Source organism: Cheilinus undulatus, linkage group 11 (genome assembly GCF_018320785.1).
Source record: "Cheilinus undulatus linkage group 11, ASM1832078v1, whole genome shotgun sequence".
NCBI lineage: Eukaryota > Metazoa > Chordata > Actinopteri > Labriformes > Labridae > Cheilinus > Cheilinus undulatus.
The window spans coordinates 27,638,096-27,663,883 of record NC_054875.1 but is presented as its reverse complement, the minus strand read 5'-3'; the positions used below and the strand labels follow the sequence as shown (position 1 = coordinate 27,663,883).

The following is a 25,788-nucleotide window of genomic DNA, read 5'->3' as shown; positions in this document are numbered from 1 at the left end:
TTTTCTCAGTTGGGGGGGAAAGCCTGCGTCACACCAGCTGTAACACACATCACAGCTACCCTCAAAAATCCCTGTCTTCACTTATTCTTTCATGTATTTTCCATTTCATCGCAAAATTCCTCATCCAGTCCAAATGTGAACTATAACAATTTCAGCTATTTTTGTAGTTTTAATCCACTTTTCCAAAATCCCTGTGAAATGTAGCCCCTTTTACTGAGTATAATTCAATTCAGTGCCATTTCCCTCCAATTAGACATTTTACACAAACTCTTCAGCAAAGTCATTCCCATTTCTTGGCCTGATTTAAAGGATATACATGATCTCGATGGGGTCCATGGTGATTGGCTCGAACATGCTGCAGTCGCACTTGTTGTCCACCACCACCATGAAGAGATTACTGCTGGGGATCTGCTGGATCACAAAGGACCTGCCAATCACAGCACAGACAGCCAGAAAGAGATTAAAAAAGATGAGGAAGGAAGAAGGAGCACTGAGAGTTGGGACTGGCGAGCAGACAAGGCGCATGGATATGATGTAAATTTCCATGTGTGTCAGAGGATTTGTGTTATGAGTGTTCACAGTCTCCCCGACAGAGAGGAGATGCTCTGGATGCATGTCAAGATGACTTGTCTCACTGCCAACTGTCAATAAAGAGACATAGACAGACAAACACATGTTAAAGATACTCCAAAACTTCACTGACTCACTCCTCTTCTTCATTCGTTGTCTTTTGTCTTTGTTTTATCCCTCTAAAGCAAGTGCCAATGAAGTGTTGCTGAATGTAAAACACTCCAAAGAGAAACAAATGAGAACCACACTTTTTGTGCTCACAGCCTCCCATGACTGTGTTTTACTGGCCTGAGAGATCAGGGCTTGCCTCGACCTCCTGGCCAGTGATTTATGAGAGAGGATAAGCTTTATGAAGAAGAAAGGTCGTAAAGATGATCTCTTCTTTCTGTCGCCCTTTCTTTCTTTATCTTTTGCTCTCTCCCTCCCTCTTCTTTGCAGCAGCTGGGTGATTTATAGAGTTCACTATGAGGCATTTATCAGACACGTATGAGAGCATGCGCGTGCGAAAGAGCTAACACACAAAAATGTAGAAATACTGTACACACCCGCCCAACTTTTCTGAAGCAGAACAGGACTAAAGGCAATGAAGAAAAGACCTACAGGAACATCTCAATTCTTACTAATTCAATATTATGACCAATTTAATCTGACCACAAACAGCCTCCAATCCCAGAGAAGCACCAACCCACCACACTCTAATACACATATCCCACTGTGACCAGCCAAACCAAACCAAACCAGACCAGCAAACAGGCCAAGCCAGTTCCAATCAGGGTGAATTAGTATCTGCTGATGTTTAATAATCCGTACTCACCCCTGCTCAGTGCCGGGCCGGCCCAGCTCAGCCTGCTGATAGAAAGCAGAGCAAGTGTTCATGGAGAAAAGACTTAAACACATCCTGACAGCACAGCTGCTGGCCTTGAACATACCCGGTACTGGGAAAGGGAGCACTACGCCGCACATACATGCACACTTGGACACAAATACATTCATGCATACTCTCTCAAAGACACAAACTGCCAAGACTGCACACGCAGAGTTGTAATGCTGAGGCTTCAGGTGGCCCGCTGACCCACAGAGCAGCTGACAACTAAGATATCCAATTGAAGCATAAAAAGGCAAAATACGGGAGGTAAAAGAGATCCTCAAAGAAAGAAAAATGTGGTTTAAAAAATAACAAAATCAAGGGTAAGATCTGACCAAAGTGGGAAATAAAATGTGTCATCCTCTGAAAGTTCTTACAAAACACATCATCTGATCCTAAACTGGAGCTGATAAGAATTAGGACAGCTTATCAGCACTTTTTAGCATCATGGAATAAAACCCTTTATATCCAGTGTCAGTGCCACTGAAGCTCATTTTAGCATTGAGCTAATATGATAATTATTCAGTTCTCATTATGTTCTACATTTTCTTTGCTTCTGACTCAGATCAGCATTAAAGTTGATCTGTGTTTTCATGCATATAACACTCTGTGCTCTATTCTGGCTGAACACAATATTTATGTTGGTCCTGTGCAGAATATTCACATTTTTCCAGTGATTTAATCATTGCATAACTAACCAATAACCATAACTGCACACGCTGTATGGTTTTCAGAAATGTCTATCATCACAGTTGGGAGATTTGACCAGTAATTACTGAGTGTAATTTAACAATTACTAATTCATTGAGCTGAGATTGATCCAATAAAACCTCAACAAACAGAATTGTGGGTTTTGAGAGCCATGCTGTCATTTTATTTCCATCTGTCTCATTACTCCTGAGGAAAATGAGCAGCATAGTCCCAGATCTCCTTTTTAAGCCTTTTGACACTTTTATATGAATGTAATATAAAAATATATTTTCAGGGGGACACAAAGAGGGATTGTAAAATGAATTTCAGATTTTTACCTTCTTGTAGATTGTAGCAAATGGAGATAAAAAGCTTGTGACAAAATGTTAATAGATCCTAAAGGTAGAGAAAAAAGAGCCATGAGAAGTTTCATGAGTTTGGAACAGCCTTTCCTAATCTTCAGTATGTTGTGGTCAAAACCTGTGAAACCTAAAAAATCCTCGAGGACCCACCAAATCCCCGTACAACCATATCACGAGATTCAGAGATTCACCTGCATACTTCCACTTTACATGGAGAGAATTATTATTAGACATATAAATTGGAAAGCCTTTGCAGAGTCACAGATTACAATTAAAAAGTCCTATTGTTTTTATGTTTTGAGCAGGTACCTGCAAAAGCCACCTTTGCAAATATTTATCTCTTTGAACTACTACTACTATACTTTATGACTCTACAAATGCTTTCCTAAAAACCTTATGTCTAATGAAGAATTGATATTGTCTTACAACTGTGATGTGCAGAATATTTAACAGTGTCACCAGTTAATCCAATGCCAGTTCAACCATGACACCCATTTCGTACACCAGACAAAAAAGATGGTAAAAAGTCGGCTGTTAATTTGTCAGAAGATTAAAATTTTAAATCACAACTGCTCTAAGAATTTCGTTAATCGCGATTAATCTCATCCTTTTGATCACATTTTAAAATATCCCCTATTTTTGCATTTAAAACTGTTTTTGAGTCATTTTTTATTTTTGAACCGTCTTAAACAAGGGGTAATTGACTCCCTGTTGGGACACAAAGCTACTTTTATTTGTAAAACAAACATTTTAACATGAACTGATCTACTGAAAAAAGGAACTTATGGATTGAAAAGGACATAAGGGGACAGTAAAAAAGTAATTGGTTGATAACACGATGTACAGACGACTTTTGACTTGTCCACTGAGTTGTCTGTCAGTTTTTGATGTGAATAAGACATTAAGAAGCAATAGTGGACTTATTTTACCTCATTGTGTCTGTAGGGAGAGACTGCAGTGGCTTTAATAAAGTGTGCTGAATGGGAAAATAAATTATGAGATTAATGTGATAAAAAATAGTGCACTAATTGTAGGCCTTAATTAATTTGCAATTAACGCAACTAATTTTGATAGCTTTAATTCAAACATTATTTCAGTTTCCAAAGATTTTGTGAATTGTGTAAGTTCAGGCACCGCCATATATTTGAGACCAGCTGATCTCACACAAGCCCTCATCAGTTAATGCAGAGCTGATTCACTCAAAGCACACTACTGGCTAATTGCACTCGTGCTGCCATATTTACACTACTCTAGCCTGGCTATGCTTTGCTGCTCCCTCTGCAACCTGTTTTTTGCAGCCCTCCTCCACCCCAGCTCACTCCTCTATACTTTATCTGACTTAATGTCATTCTGTTGTTCTTTATGCCTGCTCTGCTCTGGGATTATTACTGTTTCTCTATCTGCCTTAGACTTTCCTTGTAGGCACAGGAAGAGCAGGAATATGTGCTGTTCTTGCTCGATGCTTTCCATATAGGCTTATGGAAGGGCAGGGGGATCCTACAACAGCCCCACCACCAAACATAAATAACAGCAATTAGAGAAAATGTATTACTCCTAATAAAATGAAAATGTATACACTGTAAATCATGTGTGTTTCTTGTCAAACTGGTCCTGGCTGAATCAGTGTTTTTCTTTGTTCATTTTATTCATGCAAAAGTCCTCCTGTGGCATGCCTGCAGTACTTCCAGGGCCCACCAGAGGGCCCTGGCCCACACTTTGGGAGGTAAGTTTTTAAAAATAAAATGTGCCATCAAATTAAAATTTTGTGGGGCGCGCCTTAACCACTTAACCGAGTGGTTAAGGCGCGCGCACCCCATGTATGCGGACAGCCCGGGCTCGAATCCGGCCTGAGGCCATTTACCGCACGTCTCTCCCCTGCTCTCATCCCTGTTTCCGACTCTATCCACTGTCCTCCTCTGTCAAATAAATGCCCAAAGTAAACCTTAAAAAAAAAAATTTGTCACCAAAAAAAATAAGAAAAAAGGCTAATTTGTAGAGGAACTGGGAATCTAAAATGCAAAACAATATTGTCCAGTTTACTGAGGAACTGTCTGTCAACAGGCAGATCCATCTTGCAAAGCTTCACTCTGAAACGTTCATGCCCAGTCTGAGAAAGACCTGACCAATCAGCATCATTTCAGGTGAATGAGATGGTAGGTTTAGTTGTACTTATAGACAGTAAACAATGGCTGCTGGTGAAGCGACAAGCTCTGGTGAGGCTATAGCAGCAGTTGTTAATAAGAGCTAGGCAGCAGTTTTGATCAAAAGAACACCTACGAACCTCAGTATATTATATATTTATATATTATTATATATATTATATATAATATGTTTTAGCTTTTTCCTTGACCAGCCTCAGCACGAGTTTGCAGTAGCTATGGGTGGGGTTTAGTTGTACTGCAAGTCGGTAAACAATGGCTACTGCCAATGAAGTAATTATTTTGGGTGTAGTTATGAGCAGCAGTTTTATCAGAACTGAACAACATTTCTTTATTAAAAGGACGAAAGGCATGGTGTAGTGGGCATGAACACATTAAAAGTTTTTCTTGGCAGCTTTGGAATTGATTTGATTCACCAAATGGCTCCATTATTAGTGAACAATGAGAGCGGCTACCTGTTGAGCTCAGGTTATGTAATTTACCTAGCAGGGCTGCACATGCCAGCTATGTCATATGCCTTGTCACTCTGATTGGCCCATAATTAATATGACAGAATGTTTGCCCAATCACCCTCCAAGAATTCTTTTCAAAGGTTCTGCCCTTCCCAAACACAGACTATGGGTGGTCAAATGGATGTGAAAATATATCCCATGCAATGAACATATGAAACAGTTGATCTGGTGCGAATGTAAGACTGTGAAATTAATGTATAAAATCCAACAATCAGAACACATAACTGATATAATGATACAAATTTACAGCCTCTGAGGCTCATGACATATTTAAAAACGCTTATTCCATAAAGGTCACCACACCAACTTTTTTGTCCTTTCTCTTGTTACTAGTTTGAAATACTGTTTTTTGTTATTCACATTTTATTTCTGCAACTACATTAAAATCTTTTTGAAAACTTGAAAAATGAAACCCAAGCTTTATGCATTGCCCTTTCACATCCAGCTATCACATCAATACTTTTATTTTTGGCATGCACATCAAGACATAGACGCATTTGAAGCATCTCTAACAGATGAAACCGCGTCTACACATCTTACTGCAGCTCAAAAGCCATAGCTCATTGCAGCTTTGAATGTCTCTCTTTTCAGGACACAACTCATCTGGGATGGTCCAGAGAATTAAAAAAAGACTTTTTGTAATTTTAAGATATATGGCAGTGAGTATTGTCACTAATGGTCCCATTGAAGACCTTTTCTGGTTACAGGCATGACACAGTCTTTGTACTAAATCTCATGTTACAGTGGCGAGAAGCTGGCAGGGCATAAATGGAGGTTAAATCATCATATAGAGGGCCATTTTATCATCTGTTGGATTTCATTGTTTCTTGGGCTCTGTCACTCTGTCTTACCAGTCTTTAAGAATGGACAAATATCACATCAAACATGCAAATGCAGAGTCGTGATACAATAAAGTAAGGTTTAACAGGCAAGAGCTTAGGCTTTTATTTCTAGAATCATAAAGCACACACACACATTCCCTGATGAAAATATGTGAGAAGGCCTCAGTCAGCCTGTAACATGAAACAGATGTTTATCACCGAAATCCACTATTACTAATATGAGCAATAAAATTCCCTATACTCCAAATAAAAACTCCATTTCACTTTGTCAAATTCATTGTGCTCTAAAAAAGATTTATTTGAAAGCATGTTGCTCAGAGCACGCAGGCCTGCCCGCTAATCCCAGCTCCGGTGTCATCATCGAGGATGAGGCCATTCTTTTGTGAAGCATGTGCTTGTGTCATGCGGGTGCGTTTCTCAGAAGAAGCTGATGTGTATTGTGTGTGCTCAGGTTTTGACTGCATCCCTGACCACATTTTAGTCGTAGCACCCAGGGCAGTGGTTACCCTGCTGACCTTGTGGCGCTGTATCGACAGCAGACACACCAGGAAAACAAACATACGTAGGGGCTGCTGAGCTTCGCTGGCAGCTCCACAGCTGGGAGCAATGAAGGGCCAATCGGTGGGATCCAGAGAACACCCCCAATTGCCTGACAGAAAAGCCCAAATTGTTAATGGGGACCACACTCATTTTCCCATTTTTAGAGGAAGCCTTTTTTCCACCTCTCTCCCTCGTCTAAATGCCTCGTATGTCAAACTGCCGCAGGAGAGACTGAGTGTCCGTGAGTGTGCCTTTCTGATGGATTGCTGGGATAAAAGTGTTTTCAATAGACAACAAATGATTGAAACGTGTTTCCCATTACCCTGGATTATGCAGATAAGGGAATCGTGCCAGGATGAGAGCTAACAGCATTTATCATTTTTCATTGTTTGCTTAATCTAATGGAGCGTAGCGGCCGGCTGATCTTCAATTAAAAACGGACACATATTTAGACAGTTGTTGTGTTGTCATTGTGTTAACAAGACTCATATATGTGTGCATGTCTTACTTGATGCATCCGTCACAGTCGAGGTTGCCTGTGTTCTCTTTGATGGTTCTCTCAGAAATGAAGGCTGGGTACTCTGTGTCACATGGTACCTGCATGGTCCGACCCATCCTCTGAGCTGTAGAGAAAGAAAGAAAAAAAGGAAGAAAGAGAAAGGAAACAGTCATGGAACATTCATTTTCGAAGTCAAAAATGTATTTAAAATTGCTTTGCAAATAGATATGTAAGCAAACACACCACATCCTTGCAAATATACAAGTTTGAAATAAAGCAGTGTCTCTGAGGGAGAGCTGCCTCTTGTCCTGTTAGGCATTTCCAGTATAAATGTAGGCTGCAATTCATGCAGCATTGCTTGAACTCTACTGCCACTTAGAGGTTTGAAACGATGCTGCATGTTAAAAAAAACATTGGGTTGGATCCACAAGCATATGTTCACATTTGCTTATTAGAAATAAACCTTTAAATGTGTGCGCCTTATAAGTTTATCAGAATATTTCCACATTACATGCAGATTTCTAAAGATGAAGGCTTAAGTGTGGGAGTGCAGAGAGTTTAATTACTTATGCTCAGCAATACAGCATTACTGTGTGAAAAATGTGCGTGCATCCAAAGATGTAAATATGCATGCAAGAATGCAGCCTACATGTAGAAATGACTAGGATTAGTTCGAGTCGAGAGCCTGCGTAGATTGGGTTATGACCTGCTAAATTGGGGTGTTTGAGCAGCGTGTCACAGGCCTGTGTCTCTATTGTAAAAAGATAGAGAAAGTGCTGCTAAGACCTGAGGCCAGCCAGCTGTGAAATTGTCTCGAATGCTTGGCGAGCAGCGATGCCCAGCTTTGCTTCGTTCTGGATAAGAGTGTGCAAGGAAAACATTTTATAGACTTTCATTTTGTGGTTCTTTTTTTTCTCTCCCTCCCCTCTCTCTAAGCTCACGTATGAAATATTTTCATATTATTTTTGGCTTAAATTAATACTAAAATGTGATGGTGCTTAGTAAGGCTTTAATTTCAAATGGGCAGACAGTATTCAGCTCATAATAAAGTGCAGCGTGGCTTTAAAAATCTGAGAATGTGCATGCATTTGTGGAAGAAAGAGAGAAAGAAAAAGACAAAACCAAAGAAGAGAAAGAAAATAGACAGCAACAGAGGTCTTTTTACTCCTGTTACAAAACGGATATTGCTTCCCACCACCATCAACGTGACGCATATCCTTACAGATCCTAAAACCATCAAGTATATAACCCCCTGTGGACACAGACACACATAGACACTGCACACCGAGGTCACTTGAGGTAATCTCGTTCTGCCATTTTTACTTTTCGGTTTTGGATTGTGTGTCGTTATTCTGTTTTTCCAGCAGCGGTCACACTGACTCAGAGGAAGTGGAGGGGAGAGGGTGAAGAGAGACGAGGTCAGCGCTGAGGACACTGCTTGTTTATTCTGTATGCAGAGACGTCAAACTTAATATGAAAAAACAGATGCAGTGTTTGTCACTGATTTTTTTTGGATTTTCCTTTAACACTGAGAAATGGGGCATATTAGTGGAGAATTCATAAGTGTTTATGCGCAGATACAAAAAGAAAAAAATGACTTAGTATCCTTCAACTCCTATGTGAGAAACAAAATTTACTGAAAAATATTTTGTTCAAAAAGAAAAACAGTTTTTAACTCAAATACCACAAACTGATGGCCTTAAAATAATTATGTTCTACCAATTTGGTATGTACCAACTTAGAAAAGAGAGCAAAACTAAAGAAACAAATAGTGCTATGCATTCAATAGATCCTATAGAGCCTGTACACACACACATACACACACACACATATATGTATATATATAAATACAATCATTTAGGTTAAAATAAAAAAAATAAAATAAAAGTGCATGCTCCTCAAGTTTGTCTACAGGCAATAATCACTTACTTATTTCAACATATTAGTTTAATATGGTAAAAATTTAAAAATTATGTAAAAAATCAGAAATAAGACACTTTAGATGAGTGAAAAAAATAAAAGATAAGTGAAAATAATGCATGTTATTACTAAATATTCTTGCACCCCTCAGATGGAAATATACGGACAAAAATATAAAGACTGACACTTGAATTTGATATATAATGCCTGCTGTGTAAGTGGGAAACAAATTGATTGATGTGACTTGCAAATGAGTATTTCTGAGGTCAAACTTTGCTTTTTTAGGTTTGCTGGGAGAATTACTTTTCCACGTAAGATTAAAAAGAGCCACAAGTCGCCACAAAAAAGCCATGTGTTGAGTATCACTGCTGTAGTTGACATATCAACATGTAATTCTTAAAATAATGTTTGCAAAAATGATTCCTGAGATGCTCCTACTCCTAATGAATTCCACTCACTCCTGTACAAATTTGTGTAAAAATGTGTGGCAAATGTGTAGTGCAAAGACCACCCTGATTCTTTTACTTGGTGTTATAATTATTGGCTTTTTGGATAAAGGACATTTGTTCAGCACTTAATAAATCTCATACAACAAAAAAAGTAACCTTTTCTCAACTTTTATATCAAACACATTGAGCAGCTCTCTACCAAAGACATCAGAATCAGTCTTGAGCATTCATAAAGCGATACTTCAGACATAAGAACTATTTTATTTTAACATCGATAATACACACCATAACCTTTAGCTTTGTTAGAGAAGAGAGAACTTACCTTTAGCTGTGAGGTCAGAGTACCACCAGCTGTACAGGTTAAACTCCACCAGGAATCTACAAAAACAGACGACAGCAGTCATAACAATGCTCTCTGACACACACTTATATAATACAAACTTCAACCCTCTATGCTGCATACCAAACATTTTTCCATACAAGATAAAAGTTTCTCAGGAACTGCAGTGGGGCAAACTGTTTATTTACACAACAGATGATGGATTCAGCTTCAAATGGAACCATGGCACAGATTGAAATCTTTGCTTACAGATATAAATCTTTGCTTATTGGCAGGTATCCTAGTCGCAGTTCCATCTTATTTATTTGCATCTTATGCCTCAAAGTATTTCAAGCAAATAAATCATGAAAAAAATCTTATTTTAAGAACTGAGAGTTAAATATTTACTGAGACTGTGCAATCTGGAGTTGAATCTGTCTCTTTTATAATTTGAGTAAAGAAGTCAAACTTTAGAGTCTTTTTTCACTTTCCATTCTTTGAGGAGTTGTTCATGACCCTATAAGAGTGAACTTGTAAAATGTGTCATTTGATTTCCTTAATTCATGATAATACTGAGCGTACAGAGGATTTGGTCGGATCACTTTCAAGTCTGACTTAACGCTGTCTTTGCAAAAGTGCTTAAAAGGATGCTGAATTTCTGAAGTCTACACTGAACTTAATGAAAATATATATACGTGTATATATATATATATATATATATATATATTCATATTTATAGAATATTCTCTCAAAAACCACAAGGAAATACACACAGTGATATGTGATGCAATTTTACAAACATATTAGATAAAATAAAAATAAAAACCTTACAGGTTTGGTATGATAAAGGAGACAGAAAGGGGGAAAAAAAATCTATAAATACATCAGAAAAGCAAGAGAGAAAGCCAAACATAATATACATTATGTAAATGATTCAACAAAATTTTATATGAAGTCTGACATGTTATCCTTGTTGCCCAACTTTCAGTAATCTTTAACTTTTCTCAAACTGTTATTTTACTTGGAAAGGGATATGGCTGGGGTGGTTTAGAGGGGGAGATATGGGCTTTGCTTTTTTATGTGTGAGTAATGTGTGTCTGATTCTTTGTTACCAATTAAATTATCATAAATGAAGAAGAGGAAAAAAGGTATACGCAATGTTTCTAAATTCTTAAAATGTATTTTATTTGCTGATGACACAACTCTGTACTGCACCAGTGAACACCTAGAACAGCCTCAGAGTACAGCAGAAAATAAATCAAACATTTTGAAAAACTGGTTGGACATCAATGAGCTATCTCAGATTTTAAACTAAATAAAGTCAATCATTTTTGGCAACTGGCAAATCAAAAAAGCAGGTTATAATCAGGATCAATGGAGTTGAAACAGAAAGGGTCTATAAAGAAATGTATTGGGTGAGAAGTGATACACTTTGTTGGAAGCCACATATCGCTGATGTCGGGCCAAATCTTCGTATCTCCAAAATCACAACTGTTGTAGTAAATTGTGTTAAATCCCACTGACATGCAAAGGATAGCCAATAGCAGTGACTTTTGAAAAAAAATAATAAAATCATGAAAATTGGAGATACAAGGTTTTCTGGCATGACCCCAGCCATATATATAATGTTAACCCCTTAAAGCCTGACAACTCAGATAATAGCCAGAAAATTCTCTTTTTTGGAAGTGAAATGTTTATGTAACCTTTTACCACAATCAAAAAAAAAAAAAAAAAAAGAAAGAAAGAAAGTAAGAAAAAATACACATAATTTTTTTTTCACATTTGATACATTAGGTGTTTTTGGCAACTAATACTCCAATGGAGGGCATTTTTGACATTTATCAGATTGTATTTAAAAAAGTTTCAAGTAATATATTGGGTGTGTATAAAACATGTTACAAAGGGTTTTCAAGGGTTAAAACAAAAAAATGTCAAAAACTATTGCTATATTTTGCAAAACAAATGATGTTCTTTATCACATGGTGTAGAGATATGGGGAAACATATAAAACCAATACAAATCCAAATTTTAAGTTACAGAAGAGAGCTCTAAGAATTAAAAAACTGTCAAACTTCCTTGAACCAACAATTGCAATGTTTATCAATTTGAAATGTCCTTAAATTTGATGATTTAGTTAAGGTAAAACCAGCCCAGATAATGTTAAAAGCATAATAACTTCCTTTGTCACTATAAGAGGCTGAAATGAGAATTGCTTTGAACTGAGGGCATTATGTTTCTTTTTTTTTTAAACTAAGACAAGAACAAATATTAAATAGAGCTGTGTTTCTGCTAGAAGGGCTAATTCGTGGAACAACTGTGACAATTAAAAATGTGTAGTTCACTTTCTTTATTTAAAAACATGTTTAAAAATAAAGTGATTAAAAAAATTTGAAGATATGAAGAGTAAATATGTAAAAACTAAAACTCCTGGTTGTTTTTGCTTAGATTATTTTTCTTCTTTTTATTCATTTATTTATTTAGTAAGATCTTTCATAGTTTGTCTTCTGAAGTGTTAAAATGTAACTAAACGATGTTAATGCGTTACCTTGCTGAAGTTGTTTTGTAAAAAGTGTAGGCATGTTGGTGTTGTATTTTGTTAGTGGAAAAAGAAATATTCCATATATTTTGTTTAGGATGGATTTTAAATGCATATTAATATAAACTTATTCAGCAGGCCAGAGTCAAGCACTGCCATAAATGAGATCAGCTGATCTCATGCAAGCCCTCATCAACTGACAACTAGCTGATCTGCTTTGAGCATGCTATTGGCTGTCATGCTGCCATATTTAAACTACTCTTGCATGTCTATGCTCTGCTGTTCTCTCTGCAAGCTGCTCTTGTAACCTTCCTCCACCCCAGCTCCTCCTTCATTCTGCTTCTGACTTAATCAGTGTCATTCTGTTGTCATTGCTGCCCACTCTGCTCCAGGTTTTTTGCTTCTTCTCTCCCTGCCTCAGGCTTTCCTTATCAGTATAGGAAGAGCAGCAATGTGTGCTGTTCCTGCTTAATGCTTTCCATGTAGGCTCATGGAAGGGCAGGGGGATCTCAGAACAGCCACACTGCCAATTATAAATAACAGCTTTAAGTGCTAATTAATAACTACTAATAAATTCATATTTATAGCCACAAATCATCAGTGTTTCTTGAAAAAGTGGTCCTGACTGAACTTATTTTGTGCTGCATTGTTTGTTTTGTTTACTATATAAATTGTACTGTCAACGTCATTGCAAATAAGCACATGCTCTCAGTGACAATTCCTTATTAAATAAAGGTTCAATAATGTAATGTCTGCAAAGAAAGTTTTAGAATGTATAAAAACATTACTTTTATGGAAATGTTTACATATCAACTCAAGCTCAAGAAACAAAACCAAAAAATCAGAACAAGATATAAATACAAACAGCACTCATGACTAAGAGAAAAAAAAAGACAGTCTTTAAAATTAGCTCTGACAACTCAATCTTCCCATGATGCACTGTGGGGACAAAAGACCACCCAAACACTCTGTAACCACAACATGGCATCCCAGGAAACATCAGGCAGCCATTACTGCTCCTGATGACCGACAAGCACGTAGACACACATGCAGAGGCATTTGTAAACAAACATACAGTTTACATGTAGTCACAAACATCTGAAGAAGAGGGTAACACACGAGTCCACAACAGCACATACGTATGTGTCATTACAAACCGACAGAAGACGCATACACATACACAGAAGTCTTACATGACAAGCTCAGTCAGGATCCACTTAACGGCTGAGAAGAAGGCAAAGTATGGCTAAAATGGAAAAAAAAGAGAAAGAAAACATATTTTAGATGTTAAAGTGCAGCTCAAGGTTTTGGCATGTAAGAAACAATGCAGTACTCACATCCAACAACGTGTGTCCACCAGCACTACTCTCTGAAAAAACCCAGCACAGAGCCTGGTAGTCATACAGAGTGACCCTGATCAGATAAAGATAGAAATATGAACACAGAGTGTAAGACACAGATCAAAAATAAAGATAAACTGAAGTAAAGAGAGGCAGAACACTTTTTTAGTGATTTAACTTCCTATCAGTAATACTTCTGTTGTCTAGATAAAGCCCAGATATGGTGATATAAGTCCTGATTCACATTTTATCTCGACTATTACAAGCCTTCAGGGTCTTTTCGACAGCTGTGTAGGAACAGGAAGGAAAGAGCCCACCTCTGCTTTAACCGCCACTTTACCTGCGGATAATATATTGGATGGATGTGGCGAGAATGGGAAAAGGAAAGCGAGTGAAAGCAGAGAGCTTCCCCCGAGGTTCCTCAAAGCGATCTAGGAAGGTGTTTGTGTGTGTGAGTGTAGATGATTTGGGGATATTGGAGGGGATATCAGAGGATTTAAGGGCTTAACGGACCCTGAGGGTGTGAGGTCTGGCTCTGTCTGGGAGAGGTTACTGAAGGGGTTTGTAACATACACGAACACGCACACACACATCTACACACTGTACGCTCTTTCTCATAGCCCGTGGACAAGTTCCTGCGATACTTTGTGTGTGAGTGGGTTCAGTCTCTCCACAGCCCTGGGTGATATTCAAACCTCAGTCACAGCAACAGTGACACACAGCTCCAATACAACGCCAGGAACCAATTAGCACTAAGCCGGGCCAAGTAATGGTGTTAGCAGCAAACTTAGACCAATGTCATATTTGTGTGTGCGTGTGTTTGCACGCATTTGGGTGTGTGAGCAAACCCTTCATTTACTTGAAATCCCTTTCAACCCTTTTTTTCTATTGATTCCCCTTTCTATTCCCCATTTAAACAGATGGATAACCCCAAAATACACACAATAATTTGTCTGCATTTGTCTTCATCTTCAGCAATGATGCTGACTCATAAATCCGAGCTGGCGGCTTGTTTTGACTTTAAGTGGTGCACTTTAAAATACGGCTATAATGCTTTTTAATCATGACAAAAACTGTGCTGTAGCTGCATGCATTAATTCTCCACAGATGGCACAGCGTTACGACAGATCGTACTGGATTTATTACAGTTAAGATGTAGAACTCTATTACTTCACCGACACGTAATATTATTCATTCACCATGTGTCACGCTTAATTTTAAATAATCCGTCATCATGAGACTTTAGAGACGTGGTGAAAGCACTTGTAGGCCACTTTTGTTTTTAGGAATGGGACTTTCAGTCAGATTTTTGAGGCTCATCCATGTGATAAACTAGCATACTTGTCTACTTGCGTACTGGTTTTTCACTGTGACTATTAAAAGTATTCACCCCCTTGGATGTCTTACCCTTCGACTGATTTTATAAATCAGTCATGGTCAATATAATTTGGCTTTTTCTGACATAGTTTAACAGAGGCCCAGCCAATTGGTGCTTGTAGTCTCACAGTTAGTGAAAAGGGATTCACATGAGTGCAGTGAATGTGTCTCAAAAGGCTGTAGTATGAAGTTCAGTTAAATCTGTCGTCAAGAAATGGATAGAATATGGCACATGTGTAAATCTGCCATCTAGATCAGGCCATCCTAACAAACTAAGTGAATGTGCAAAAAGGAGCTAGTGAGAGAGACATCTATGACTACTCTGAAGGAGTTTCAAGCTTCAACAGCAAACTGACTTGAAAGGGGTGAATATCAATACAGTCACTAATTTTGCATCACATATTTTCATTTAATTGACATTACTTTGTAAAACACTGTCTTTACTTTGATATTAAAGAGGTTTTGTTGCAATTTCTTTCTCAAAAAAGCCAAATTATATTGATTATGACTGATTAATAAAATCAACAAAAGGGTAAAACATCCAAGGGAGTGAATACTTTTTATAGGCAATGAGACATTAACCTAAAATCTCGCTGCCCACATCCCAAATGGCAAAGGAAATGCTGGGTAGAGTCCTACTAAATGTGGTTTGAGATATGAGCAACTTAAATTTAAGATTTACTTTGTCACAACAACAAAAAAATGTTTTAGACTTCATGGTCAAGCTACAATATGAGCTTGTCCACGTCTGCTTCTCTGCTTCATTTCTGCTAATTGGAGGAAAGCTATCCTCCTGGGTTACATTTCTGAATTAATCGCAGAAAGTCACCACCCACTGCTCCTGGCATTTTCCACGAGACACAGCTCTGTGACAGGCAGCGTATATGTCTACATCTGTGTCTTCAAGTTTCTCCTAATGCCTTCGTTTCAGGAAAAGATTTGCTGTAATCCCCACACGGAGAACTCTGCTGAGCGAGGGGGTCGGAGTTCAGAGCTGAATAGCTAAACAGGATTGGTCGAGTTAAGAGCTGTCATCACTCAGGGAGACATGCGCTCATTCTGAGGCCTACCTGATATCATGCACATACATTTACACACACACATACATGCATAAAGAACGCAAACGCACACATGCACTTTGAAATACTTACCTCTTAAAGGAGCCCATCTGCAGGAGCTTACTCATTACAGCTCCCTCTGCTTCTCCAAAAAACTTCCCTGTCTGAGAAAGATGAGGAGTAGATGTTGTTTCATAATTCAAAACAGTAAAAACATGTTGATATCTGCTGATCCAACCAAGTGATCAAGATAAAGATCAGTAAAAAATAAAACAATCATGGCTAAATTTTTCAGAATCATTTATGAAAAGCTGAAACAAAGACATTGCAACAAAGGGAGAGCTTTCTGGGATCTAGCCAAACTGGGGGCCCATGGAGTCAGCAATATCATGGTCCATTGTAAAGTTAAGCTGTGAAATCCATGGTTTACATTCAACCTGAATAATAACCGCTCTCATCAGAGCAACAAATATCTTTTTTTGTGCCGTAGTATATAGCCACCTTAAAAATGTAAATCCCTTTTCTAAAAACAGAATTAAAATGGGTTAAAAATGTCAAAAAAGGTGGTGGAATAGGTGGTGAAATGGAGTGTAAAAGTAGCAAAAATAGGTTAGAAGTGTTAAAAATTAGAAAAAGTCGCAAAAAAAGCAAAAAATGGCAAAACAGGTTTAAAGTGGCAAAAAATGGGCACTAAAAGTGATTAAAGGAGATTAAAGAGTGGCAGAAATAGGTTAAAAGTGGCAAAAAATTGGTGAATTGGGATTTAAGAGTGAGAAAAAGTGTTTTAATCATGCAAAATGGGCATTACAAATAGTGAAATGTGGTTAAAATCTGGTTAAAATAGGCACAAATGGGTTTTAAAAACTGGTAAAAAAAAAAGGAGTTAATAGGGGGCAATAATGGGTCATCAAAGGCAAGAAGGAAGGAAAGAAAGTGGCCAGAATTGTTAAGAATTCGCAAAAAAGGCAGACAAATATGGTGGAAAGGGTTTAAAACAGGCAAAAATTGGTTTAGAGTGGCAAAAAGGTGTTAAAAAGTTGGTGGAAAAAGGGAAGAAAATTGGTTCAAATTTGGCAAAACTGGGTGAAAAAGAGGCAAAAATTGATCCAAATTGTGAAAATATTGATGAAAAGTGGCAAATACTAGTAACAGAAAATGGCAGAAAAAAAAATTCAAAAATATTCATAATTTTTTAAGGCATCTGGCAACCTCCTCTAAGTGTCTCATGACCTCCATTGGGTCCTGACCCCCACCTCAGGAACCACTGATCTAGACTACATAAGGCACAACAAACAGCCTCCTGTGTTGATCTCCTTTAAGGGTGATAGAAGCAGTTTTTTGTCTTTACTGTATTTCTACTTTTGTCTGATTGTTATTCTTTCTTTTTGTTATTATATGGTTACATTTTGGCATGCATGTGGCTATTACAGTCGGGGTGGGGAAAATTATTTATTTTTAATAATGTGTATGCAGTTGTCAACATATTAAAACAAAATTATTTAAAAAAAATTTACCTGCTCTATTTATCTGATTCTATATTGTTTAGAATATAAGTTATTGGCTGAATGATCATGCTTTTTTCTGTTTTTGGAAGATATTTCCACTTTTTCACAAAAACTACTGGACTTGACTCGTGGAGCCGGAAATGTTTGGTCATCTCCAAATAAAGAAAGGGAGCAAACAAGTGAGAGTCACGTGAAAGAACATGCATAGCCAAGGAAGGGCAGTGACAGCCAGCGGACTGGCTCCTGGATGAGCCAAAGCTGGAGTGACAGCATGTCTGGTGACAGAGAAGCAGAGGGTATATGCTCGAGCAGCAGCACATCTCCTTGGGAGCAGTCCAAACAAAATGTATGAGACATATGAAACTATAATGTAATAGCAACAAAAAGTATGTCCTAGTTATAGAATGTTACCCCGAATTTCAGCTCAAACTTAGAGAACTACATTATTCATTTAACCAGCTTTATGAAAACTCACACTTGGGGACAAAAATCATTGTGTCTGTAAATATAGCTCTATGATGTTGGGATCATGCGAGTAGCTTGTCGGCAAACACTTCATCTTAAAAAATAAAATGTAAAGATTTCAAATTAAATATTAATGACTGACTTTGAGGAAAAGGCCCCTGCTACACACTGGTTGATAATTTTCTTTTAAACATAACTTCTCTATTTTATTACTTTCATGGTAAAATAACTAGTCTAAAAAGGCTTTCCCCCAGAAGACTGCCTTGGTGTTTTGCACCCTTTCAATTTAGTGTGTTCACCAAAGGGCACCTTCATAACACTGTCTGAACTTCTAAGCACTCCAGGATTGTCCTTGTTTTCCTGAAACTAAAACACTTTTAAACAAATTTTTAATGCATCATTGTTGAGTTGTTCTTTCCTTACTTTGACTGTATGAGTGCATGTGAATGTTTGTGTGTTGATGTCTTACCAGTGTATAGTCCTCTGTCACCAGAATGAAACCATTGTTGTCGATAAGGTAGCAGTTGATGTCCTAATAAATAGAAACCAAGTTATTAAAGCAGCTACAGTGCCTTTAAAAAGTACCCCCCGCTCTTGAAAGTTTAATCCTTTACTTGAATTCCTAAATCAATCATGGTCAATAGAATCTGGCATTTTTGACCAAGAATTAATAAAAAAGCTCAGATTTCTGCACAATAATGTCAATTAAATGAAAATATGTGATGTTAAATAAGTGACTGAATAAATATTCACCTCCTTCAAGTCAGTATTTAGTCATCTTTGGCTGCAATCACAGCACTGAGTCTGTGTGGACAGGTCTCAGTCAGCTTTACACATCTGGACACTGCAATTTCACTCTCTTCCTCTTTGCTCAGGCTCTGTCAGGCTGCTCTGGGACCGAGTGTTAACAGCCCTTTTCAAGTTCAGCCACAAATTCAATATTGGATTGAGGATTGACTCGGCCACTCCAGAACATTCACCTTGTTGTCTAAAAAAACATTTCTGAGTAGCTTTCCCTGTATGCTTCTGGTTGTTGTCTTGCTAGAAAATAAATCTTCTCCCAAGCTGTAGTGCTCTTGCAGACTGAATAAGATTGTCCTCCAGGATTTTCCTATATTTTACCTTTTACCCTCTACCTTTACAAGCCTTCCAGAACCAGTTGCCAATAAGCATCCCCACAGCATGATGATGCTGTTTGTAGTAACATGCAGCAGTGTTTGGTGTCCACCACACACAGCATCTTGTCTGCAACATTTTGGTCTTGGACCAAAGAAATTTTCCACCTGACCACTGAGTCTCCCACATACGTTTTGGTGAACTCTAGAAGAGACTGAATATGATTCTGCTTCAGCTGTGGCTTTCTCTTTGCCACTCTCCCATAAAGCTTTGACTGGTGAAGAACCTGGGCAACAGTTTTTGAATGCAGCATCTCTCTCCTGTCAGCTGTTGAAGCTTGTAACTCCTTTAGAGTAGTCATAGGTGTCTTGGTGGCCGCTCTCACTAGTTTCTTCTTGCACACTCAATTTCTTAGAATTGGCCTGATCTAGGCACATTTACACATGTGCTATATTCCTTACATTTCTTAATGATGGATTTAACTGAACTTCAGGCGATGTTAGGTGCCATTTTTTGTACCCATCCCCTGACTTGTACTTTTCAATGAGGTTTTCTCTGAGTTGCTTGTAGTATCCTTTTTTCTTCATGTTGCAATGGTGGCAAGGAATTCTGACTGACGATTAACTGGACCTGTCAGACACATGGGTCTTTATACACATGTATTTATCATAGCACTCAGATGATTCACATTTCATTAGACTACTAACACCAATTGGCTGGACCTCTGTTGAATTAGGGCAGTCACTCTCAAGGGGGTGAATAGTTATGCAGTCACCTAGTTTGCATTACTTTATTTGATTTGCATCACTTTGTAGAAACCTGTTTTCACTTTGACATGTATGAGATTTTTTTATAGATTATTTTTGTCAAAAAAGCCTATTTATATGGACCATGATTGATTTAAAAAAATCAATAAAAGGGTAAAACATCCAAGGCGGTAAATACCCTTTATAGGCACTATATACGGAGTGAAAGTCACAAATAATTGATCTGAATGAAAATATCAATTCTGACTGACCTCATCATCACAGCTGATGGAGCATTTGCCATCTAATGCCGCACACTGCAAAATTAAAATAATTATTTTTCTAAGCTAGAAATGTCACTATTCCCACCAATTTATTTTTATATACATGAATGAGATTGGCCCTTTCTTTTGAAGTTATACGGGAAAAATGTAACTTAAATGGGTTAAAGAAAAATCATAAAAAAAAGATGCTTTCAGGATAAGGAAATACACATTCATTCTTGAGCATGTACTTATGTTTGTCAAATAAGAGAGATTACAGACCTTGTGTATATTGCAAATGTGTCTGTTTTTTTTACAAGTCGGTTGTGTATTTCTTCACACATACCTGTCTGCTTGCTGTCCAGAATTTCTTCTGAAAGAATTCCAGTTTCATCTGGATGCCAACAGCTGAAAGAGAGACAACACAGTCATGACTGTACATATGTTTTGTGTTTAGATTCAAGTGTAATCTTCATGACAGTCACCCTACAGACAAGAAAATGACTAACCTACACAGCCTTTGTGCATCTTTGATTAACCCCAACATATACACTTACATCACAACAAACCTGCTGGACAAAATGGGCCATAAGGGCAATTACACCCTGCATCAAATCTGTGTCAGCTGTATTTTTCTGGAAGGCTGAGTGTGTACATAATACTGTAGTCTCTGCACACGTATTGCACTCGGATTAGCCAACCACACTTAAAATGCTGTTTCACATGATTCTAAACCAGACCTCTCTCCCTGTGCCCACATGAAATCTACTCCACTCCTCAGTCTGCCACCCTGTTGTTTTGCCTACAGCCATTTCCAGAGTCTGCACTTCCATAAGCCTCATCACAGCAGGTCCTTAAATGCACAGATCTCACCAGAATTCCTTTCTTGGAAAACTCATAGTCGCTGACATTAAATGTGGGAGGTTTTTTTTTTCAGAGGGCTAAGGAAAGATTGACATATTCACCACAGGCTTCGACACTACGGACTCCTCTCCCTTCACACCCTCTTCTCCATCTACCCCCTGCTACTAAGACTCAGAGGACCGTGGCCTTGTCTCAGTAGGAGTTTGCCATGCTTAAGGGGTCTGTAAATCTTCCCAGGGGCAAAAATACAGGTCTCATACAAATGCAGGAAAGCCATAGGTATCAAACTGTGAGAGTTTTGCATTTGGATTTATTTACACCCAGTTCTCCTCTATGCTTTCACTTGGAGTCCCCCAAGAATTCACAAAAAAAGTGACAACTTTCTGTCAGAAATAAGCAAAAAAGCAGCAAAGAATTTCGTAGTTTTCAGTTATACATACCCAGTCAACCAAAAGATATTTTGATGAACTATCAAGATGGTCTGTTACATAATTCCAGTTAAAATTTCTTATTCAATTTTGACCTCTCAGAGTTGACAGAGCCTCACAACCCCCTCAATTGAGAACCACCGTTTAACAAATAGTAAATGTGTTTTACTATGAAAAATTATGTATTCTCAATGTAACTAGCTAAAATGTAGCCTGTTTTAAAAGACACTGAGGAAATTATACTACTTTTAAAAAATCAATGTAAAATAACTGACAAATGTCGTTTCTACACATACTTTACACACAAAGATGTGGCATCAAAATAAGACGGTAGAAATGTGCTAAAAAAAGCACATCATAAACAGCACCTGAGGCAAAGAATCCTGCAGAGTTATGTGGAAGAAAGTGATAGAAAAGTTGCATGCAAACAAACATGCAAGAGCTCAACAACAAAAGTCAAGCCAAAGCATTGGGCTAAACTGCCTCCAGATTACAACAAAACAAAGTTGATAACAAAGAGTCATGGAGTTTGTTGTGTTCCATGAAAAATTTTTTTTCCTCTAAGCTCAAAATATGATGCCTACACCATAAAAAGAGTATTTTGGTTCCCTGCATACAGTGCCGAGTACTGAGTGTGTAGCCAGGCATTTCCCTGAAGGCTGCTTCACACTCAACTAACAAGAAAAAAAAAAAGCTGCAAACAGAAGATTTATTCATTCATGACATTTTGGAGGAAGTGTCTAACAATGTATGTTTTTTCATATGAATTTATCTTGAAGTGCATGTGACTATTTTTAATAATTGTTAGCTTTTAAAAAGGATAGATTTAATCAAATTTATATTCTTACCTCAAAGCTAAATCATAAAAAGTGCTATAAAGCCAACCAACCTTTATAGACGTGGGAGGTAACTCAGGATACAATACAATATGATATGTTATGATACAATGGTAGAGGTTGCGATGTGATACAATACAATAAGATGTGATGAAATACAATGTCATACAATGGGTTACAATTAGTGCTGTCAGCCAATTTAAAAAAATTATCCAATTAATTTTAGTCTGTAATTTATCAATCGCAATTAATCACATATGTTGATAATTGGAGAAAGACTGCATTACTGGTAGATTTAATAATAATATTAATAAAACAATCAAAAACTTCAGAGCAAACTTACTAGTCAATCTAGGATGGTGTTAATCTATAGAATATGGATTACCGTGTTCCATCCGAGTTGCAAAGCTACTTTAGCCAGTTAAGTGATGGCATCAGTGCCATTAATTAGAATACATTTTTAATCACCCCCCTGTGATTATTCATACAGTGCATTCTGATACAATGAAATAAAATTATACCCATGGGGAGTGCAAAGATCTCAGGGGGCCATGGGACCCTGCCTGATCTGACATTCTCAAATAAGGATTACAAATAGTTTTTTAAATCATGATTAGAAACATAATGTGTGATGGAAAATAATGAAAAAAATCCATACATTTTTTAGCATAAAAGTCGATTTTTTTTTTTTTGGGAAAAAAACAACTATATTTTTGATATTAAAAAGTTTTAAGATTACAAGAAAACAATCTCAGAATTTCAGAGGTTAAAATGTCTGAAATTTGCAGGAAAAAAGTGGCATCTTCAAAGTTTAAAAAGTCATAATTTAAATTGATGATAGAAATTAGAAATTAAAAACTTCAACTTTTTAAAATCATAAATTCACAACAGCATTAAGTCAAAAAATGTACAAAAAGTCAAACTGAAAACAGTGTTTGGTTTTTTTGACTTTATAATTTTAAAAATTTCAAGTTTTGGTTTACATACATGTACACCTTTCAAAGTAAAAATCTATACATGTATTTTCTCTTGTAAACCAGTGACTTTTAAACTTTATATACTTCTACTCTAACATCAGTGTAATAATAGATAACAATAAATAATTGTTTATACATAGATCTTTTGACAAGAACAAGTGTATATATTGTAGACCTATCACGCTGTGATTTTCTCAATAAATACGGTTAAAATTAATGTGTACATTAATCCAAGTGGGTCCTAAGGAGCTTTTTCACATTCAATAGATACAATACATTACCAGACCTTAACACAGAACAGAATTTGACATAGTCCCATTTAATACAATACTATGCCGTAGGTATGATGTGATGACAAAATAAGAAGTGTTGCCGATGGTAAATTTAAGGATTCTTAGATTTATAAATTTGATGTAAATTTCACCTCACATGGGGCTTCATCCTCTTTTTTATGGCTATCCAAAAACATCCTGCTGTCTTCTTATTCTTGTTTAATGCAAATTAATGTCACAAGTTCAACTTTTAGGGGCCATGGTTATTATCACATAATGAGCAAAATATGGTGGAAGAGTGTCTTAATTATTTTATTTCAATTGAAAAACAGATATTTAGTGCAAGCAATATCATCATGCAATCAGTCAGAACCAAGCAATATTGATTTTTTGTCCCACCTTTTCTTCTTTAAAGTTATTTAGTCAAACTTTAATATGGTCAGAATCATTCAGGAAGAACCATTGAATAGTAATTCTATCAATAATCAAAAATATTCAGAATATTTGCATTCTTTTTGACAGCATTATAATTTTACAGTGTATTTTAGAATAAATCTAAATATAACTACATTGTAGATCATTGGCAGCACTATACATGCTGTTATTGGCAGTGAATGAAGAGTTAGAGTGGGATTTAGATACAGTGAGTGCACTGCACATGTAAAGAGATACTCAGTTCCAATCGTCATTTAAAACTTTGAAGCAATAGCTTCAAAAATAAAACTAACCAAAACTTTTCATTGCAAAATAATGCAATGGTCTGCACTTCTTGCAGTGTGATTGTGCATTTGTGTGATTGTTAAAAGTGCAGAGGGGTACTGCTGTGGCCTGTTTTAGCCCTTGCCCAGAGGAACAGGTGCAGATTATCCCGTCATAAGCTTTGCCAGATCCTTTCAGCAGCCCACCATTTCTACACCCACATGGAAAACCCAGGAGGAAGGGCTAATTTAAGATGCTGGGCAACAGTGATGGAAACACACATGGTGCAAACTGGGGAACATACATCATTAAGATAATAAAAGATACAGGATCATCTGGGCTGAAAAAGCTGTAACAACAAAGGAAATGGTTACTGGGGAGAGAAAAACACAAATTATTCTCAGACATAAATGTAGTGATGAAAAATCCCAATAAAGCAAAGATTAAAAACATGAAAACACGCTCCATCTTAGCATGGTTGATCTGTTTAAAACTTCTGATTAAAATAAATTATATTTTTACACAGATATTAAATGCAGGAAAGAATATCAGTCCACCACTTGATGGAAACTAATCCAAATATGAGCAGCAGAGGGGTAGTAGGGGTAAAAGGTGCACTGATGTTGGCTGCTAACTGGCAGTCGGCTCAGTACAAAAAGACAAAAGCCCAAATCTGTCTCACTAATGCTCGGGAATTTTCTGTACTACAGAGGGAACATTTAATTTCCCTAGGTATGATTTAAGAACTTGGGGCTATTTATGCTCTGAGCCGGGTTTATGAGTCCAGAGATGAGGAGACATCAAATCCTCTCCAAATCCACCACATCACCAATCTGCTATCAGTTCAATCCCAGGCAGGGAGAGATGACAAGGGCTTTAAATCCTACAGGTATTTGGGATTCTAGTAGAGATTGTATACGCCAGTACAGCCATCCCTATGAGAGTATGCATATGTATGTGCTTGTGTATGGACTGTAGCAGGGGCAATGCACTGTATGTAGGTGTGGATTTAAGTTTGTAGGCATAAATTCAAATTCCAATGGCAGCAAAAATCCACCTCAAGGCAAGCATTAACTCACACACTAGTGTCATATATACACAGTGCTGTCTGGGAGATGTAGTGATTTGGAAATGTGGTGGTGCGTTTTGCAGGGGCGGACCATGTCAAGATGCTGAGCAGGAGTCAGAGGATGAGCCGTTATTAAGAATACAAGCAGTCTACAAGACTTAGGGTCCAGTGACCTCTCTTCTCTTATTGAAGAAATCTAAGTTCAGAGACTGAAGAAATCCTTCAAATATTTCTCTGGAAAATACATTTAGAGAAAAGATCAAATCACACAAACTGTCTTTATAATTTGCCCTTAGGGCCGTTCTGCTACAAGCTGTAAATGCATCACAAGAGATGCACATGATGATAAAATATGACAGTCTGGTAAGAGCAGGAATAGTAGGGCATGTTTTCTCTCCCTTTTTTTCTGTAACTTGATGCTTAACATTTTTAGACATTGCATCACAAACACAACAGAATGTCAGTTCACATCAACGGTATGTGATTTTTAGCAAACACAAAGGCGCTATC

The 25,788-nt window shown here is 37.3% G+C and overlaps 1 protein-coding gene across 4 annotated transcripts in view; it reads right to left on the bottom strand.

Annotated features, from left to right (window-relative positions):
- Positions 1–25,788, bottom strand: part of cacna2d3a (calcium channel, voltage-dependent, alpha 2/delta subunit 3a) — a 213,339-nt gene that overhangs the window by 4,728 nt on the left and 182,823 nt on the right. For 2 of the 4 annotated variants that reach the window (XM_041799783.1, XM_041799784.1), the window contains 9 exons: positions 20,480–20,541; positions 20,143–20,187; positions 18,478–18,540; positions 16,132–16,202; positions 13,601–13,676; positions 13,457–13,509; positions 9,731–9,786; positions 7,049–7,163; positions 315–427 (listed from right to left, as the gene is read on the bottom strand). In XM_041799783.1, the coding sequence (XP_041655717.1) occupies positions 315–427; positions 7,049–7,163; positions 9,731–9,786; positions 13,457–13,509; positions 13,601–13,676; positions 16,132–16,202; positions 18,478–18,540; positions 20,143–20,187; positions 20,480–20,541 (654 nt within the window). Of the gene's footprint in view, positions 1–314; positions 428–1,384; positions 1,420–7,048; positions 7,164–9,730; positions 9,787–13,456; positions 13,510–13,600; positions 13,677–16,131; positions 16,203–18,477; positions 18,541–20,142; positions 20,188–20,479; positions 20,542–25,788 lie in introns of all 4 variants that reach the window. The other 2 variants (XR_005992575.1, XM_041799785.1) reach the window with 2 other exon arrangements.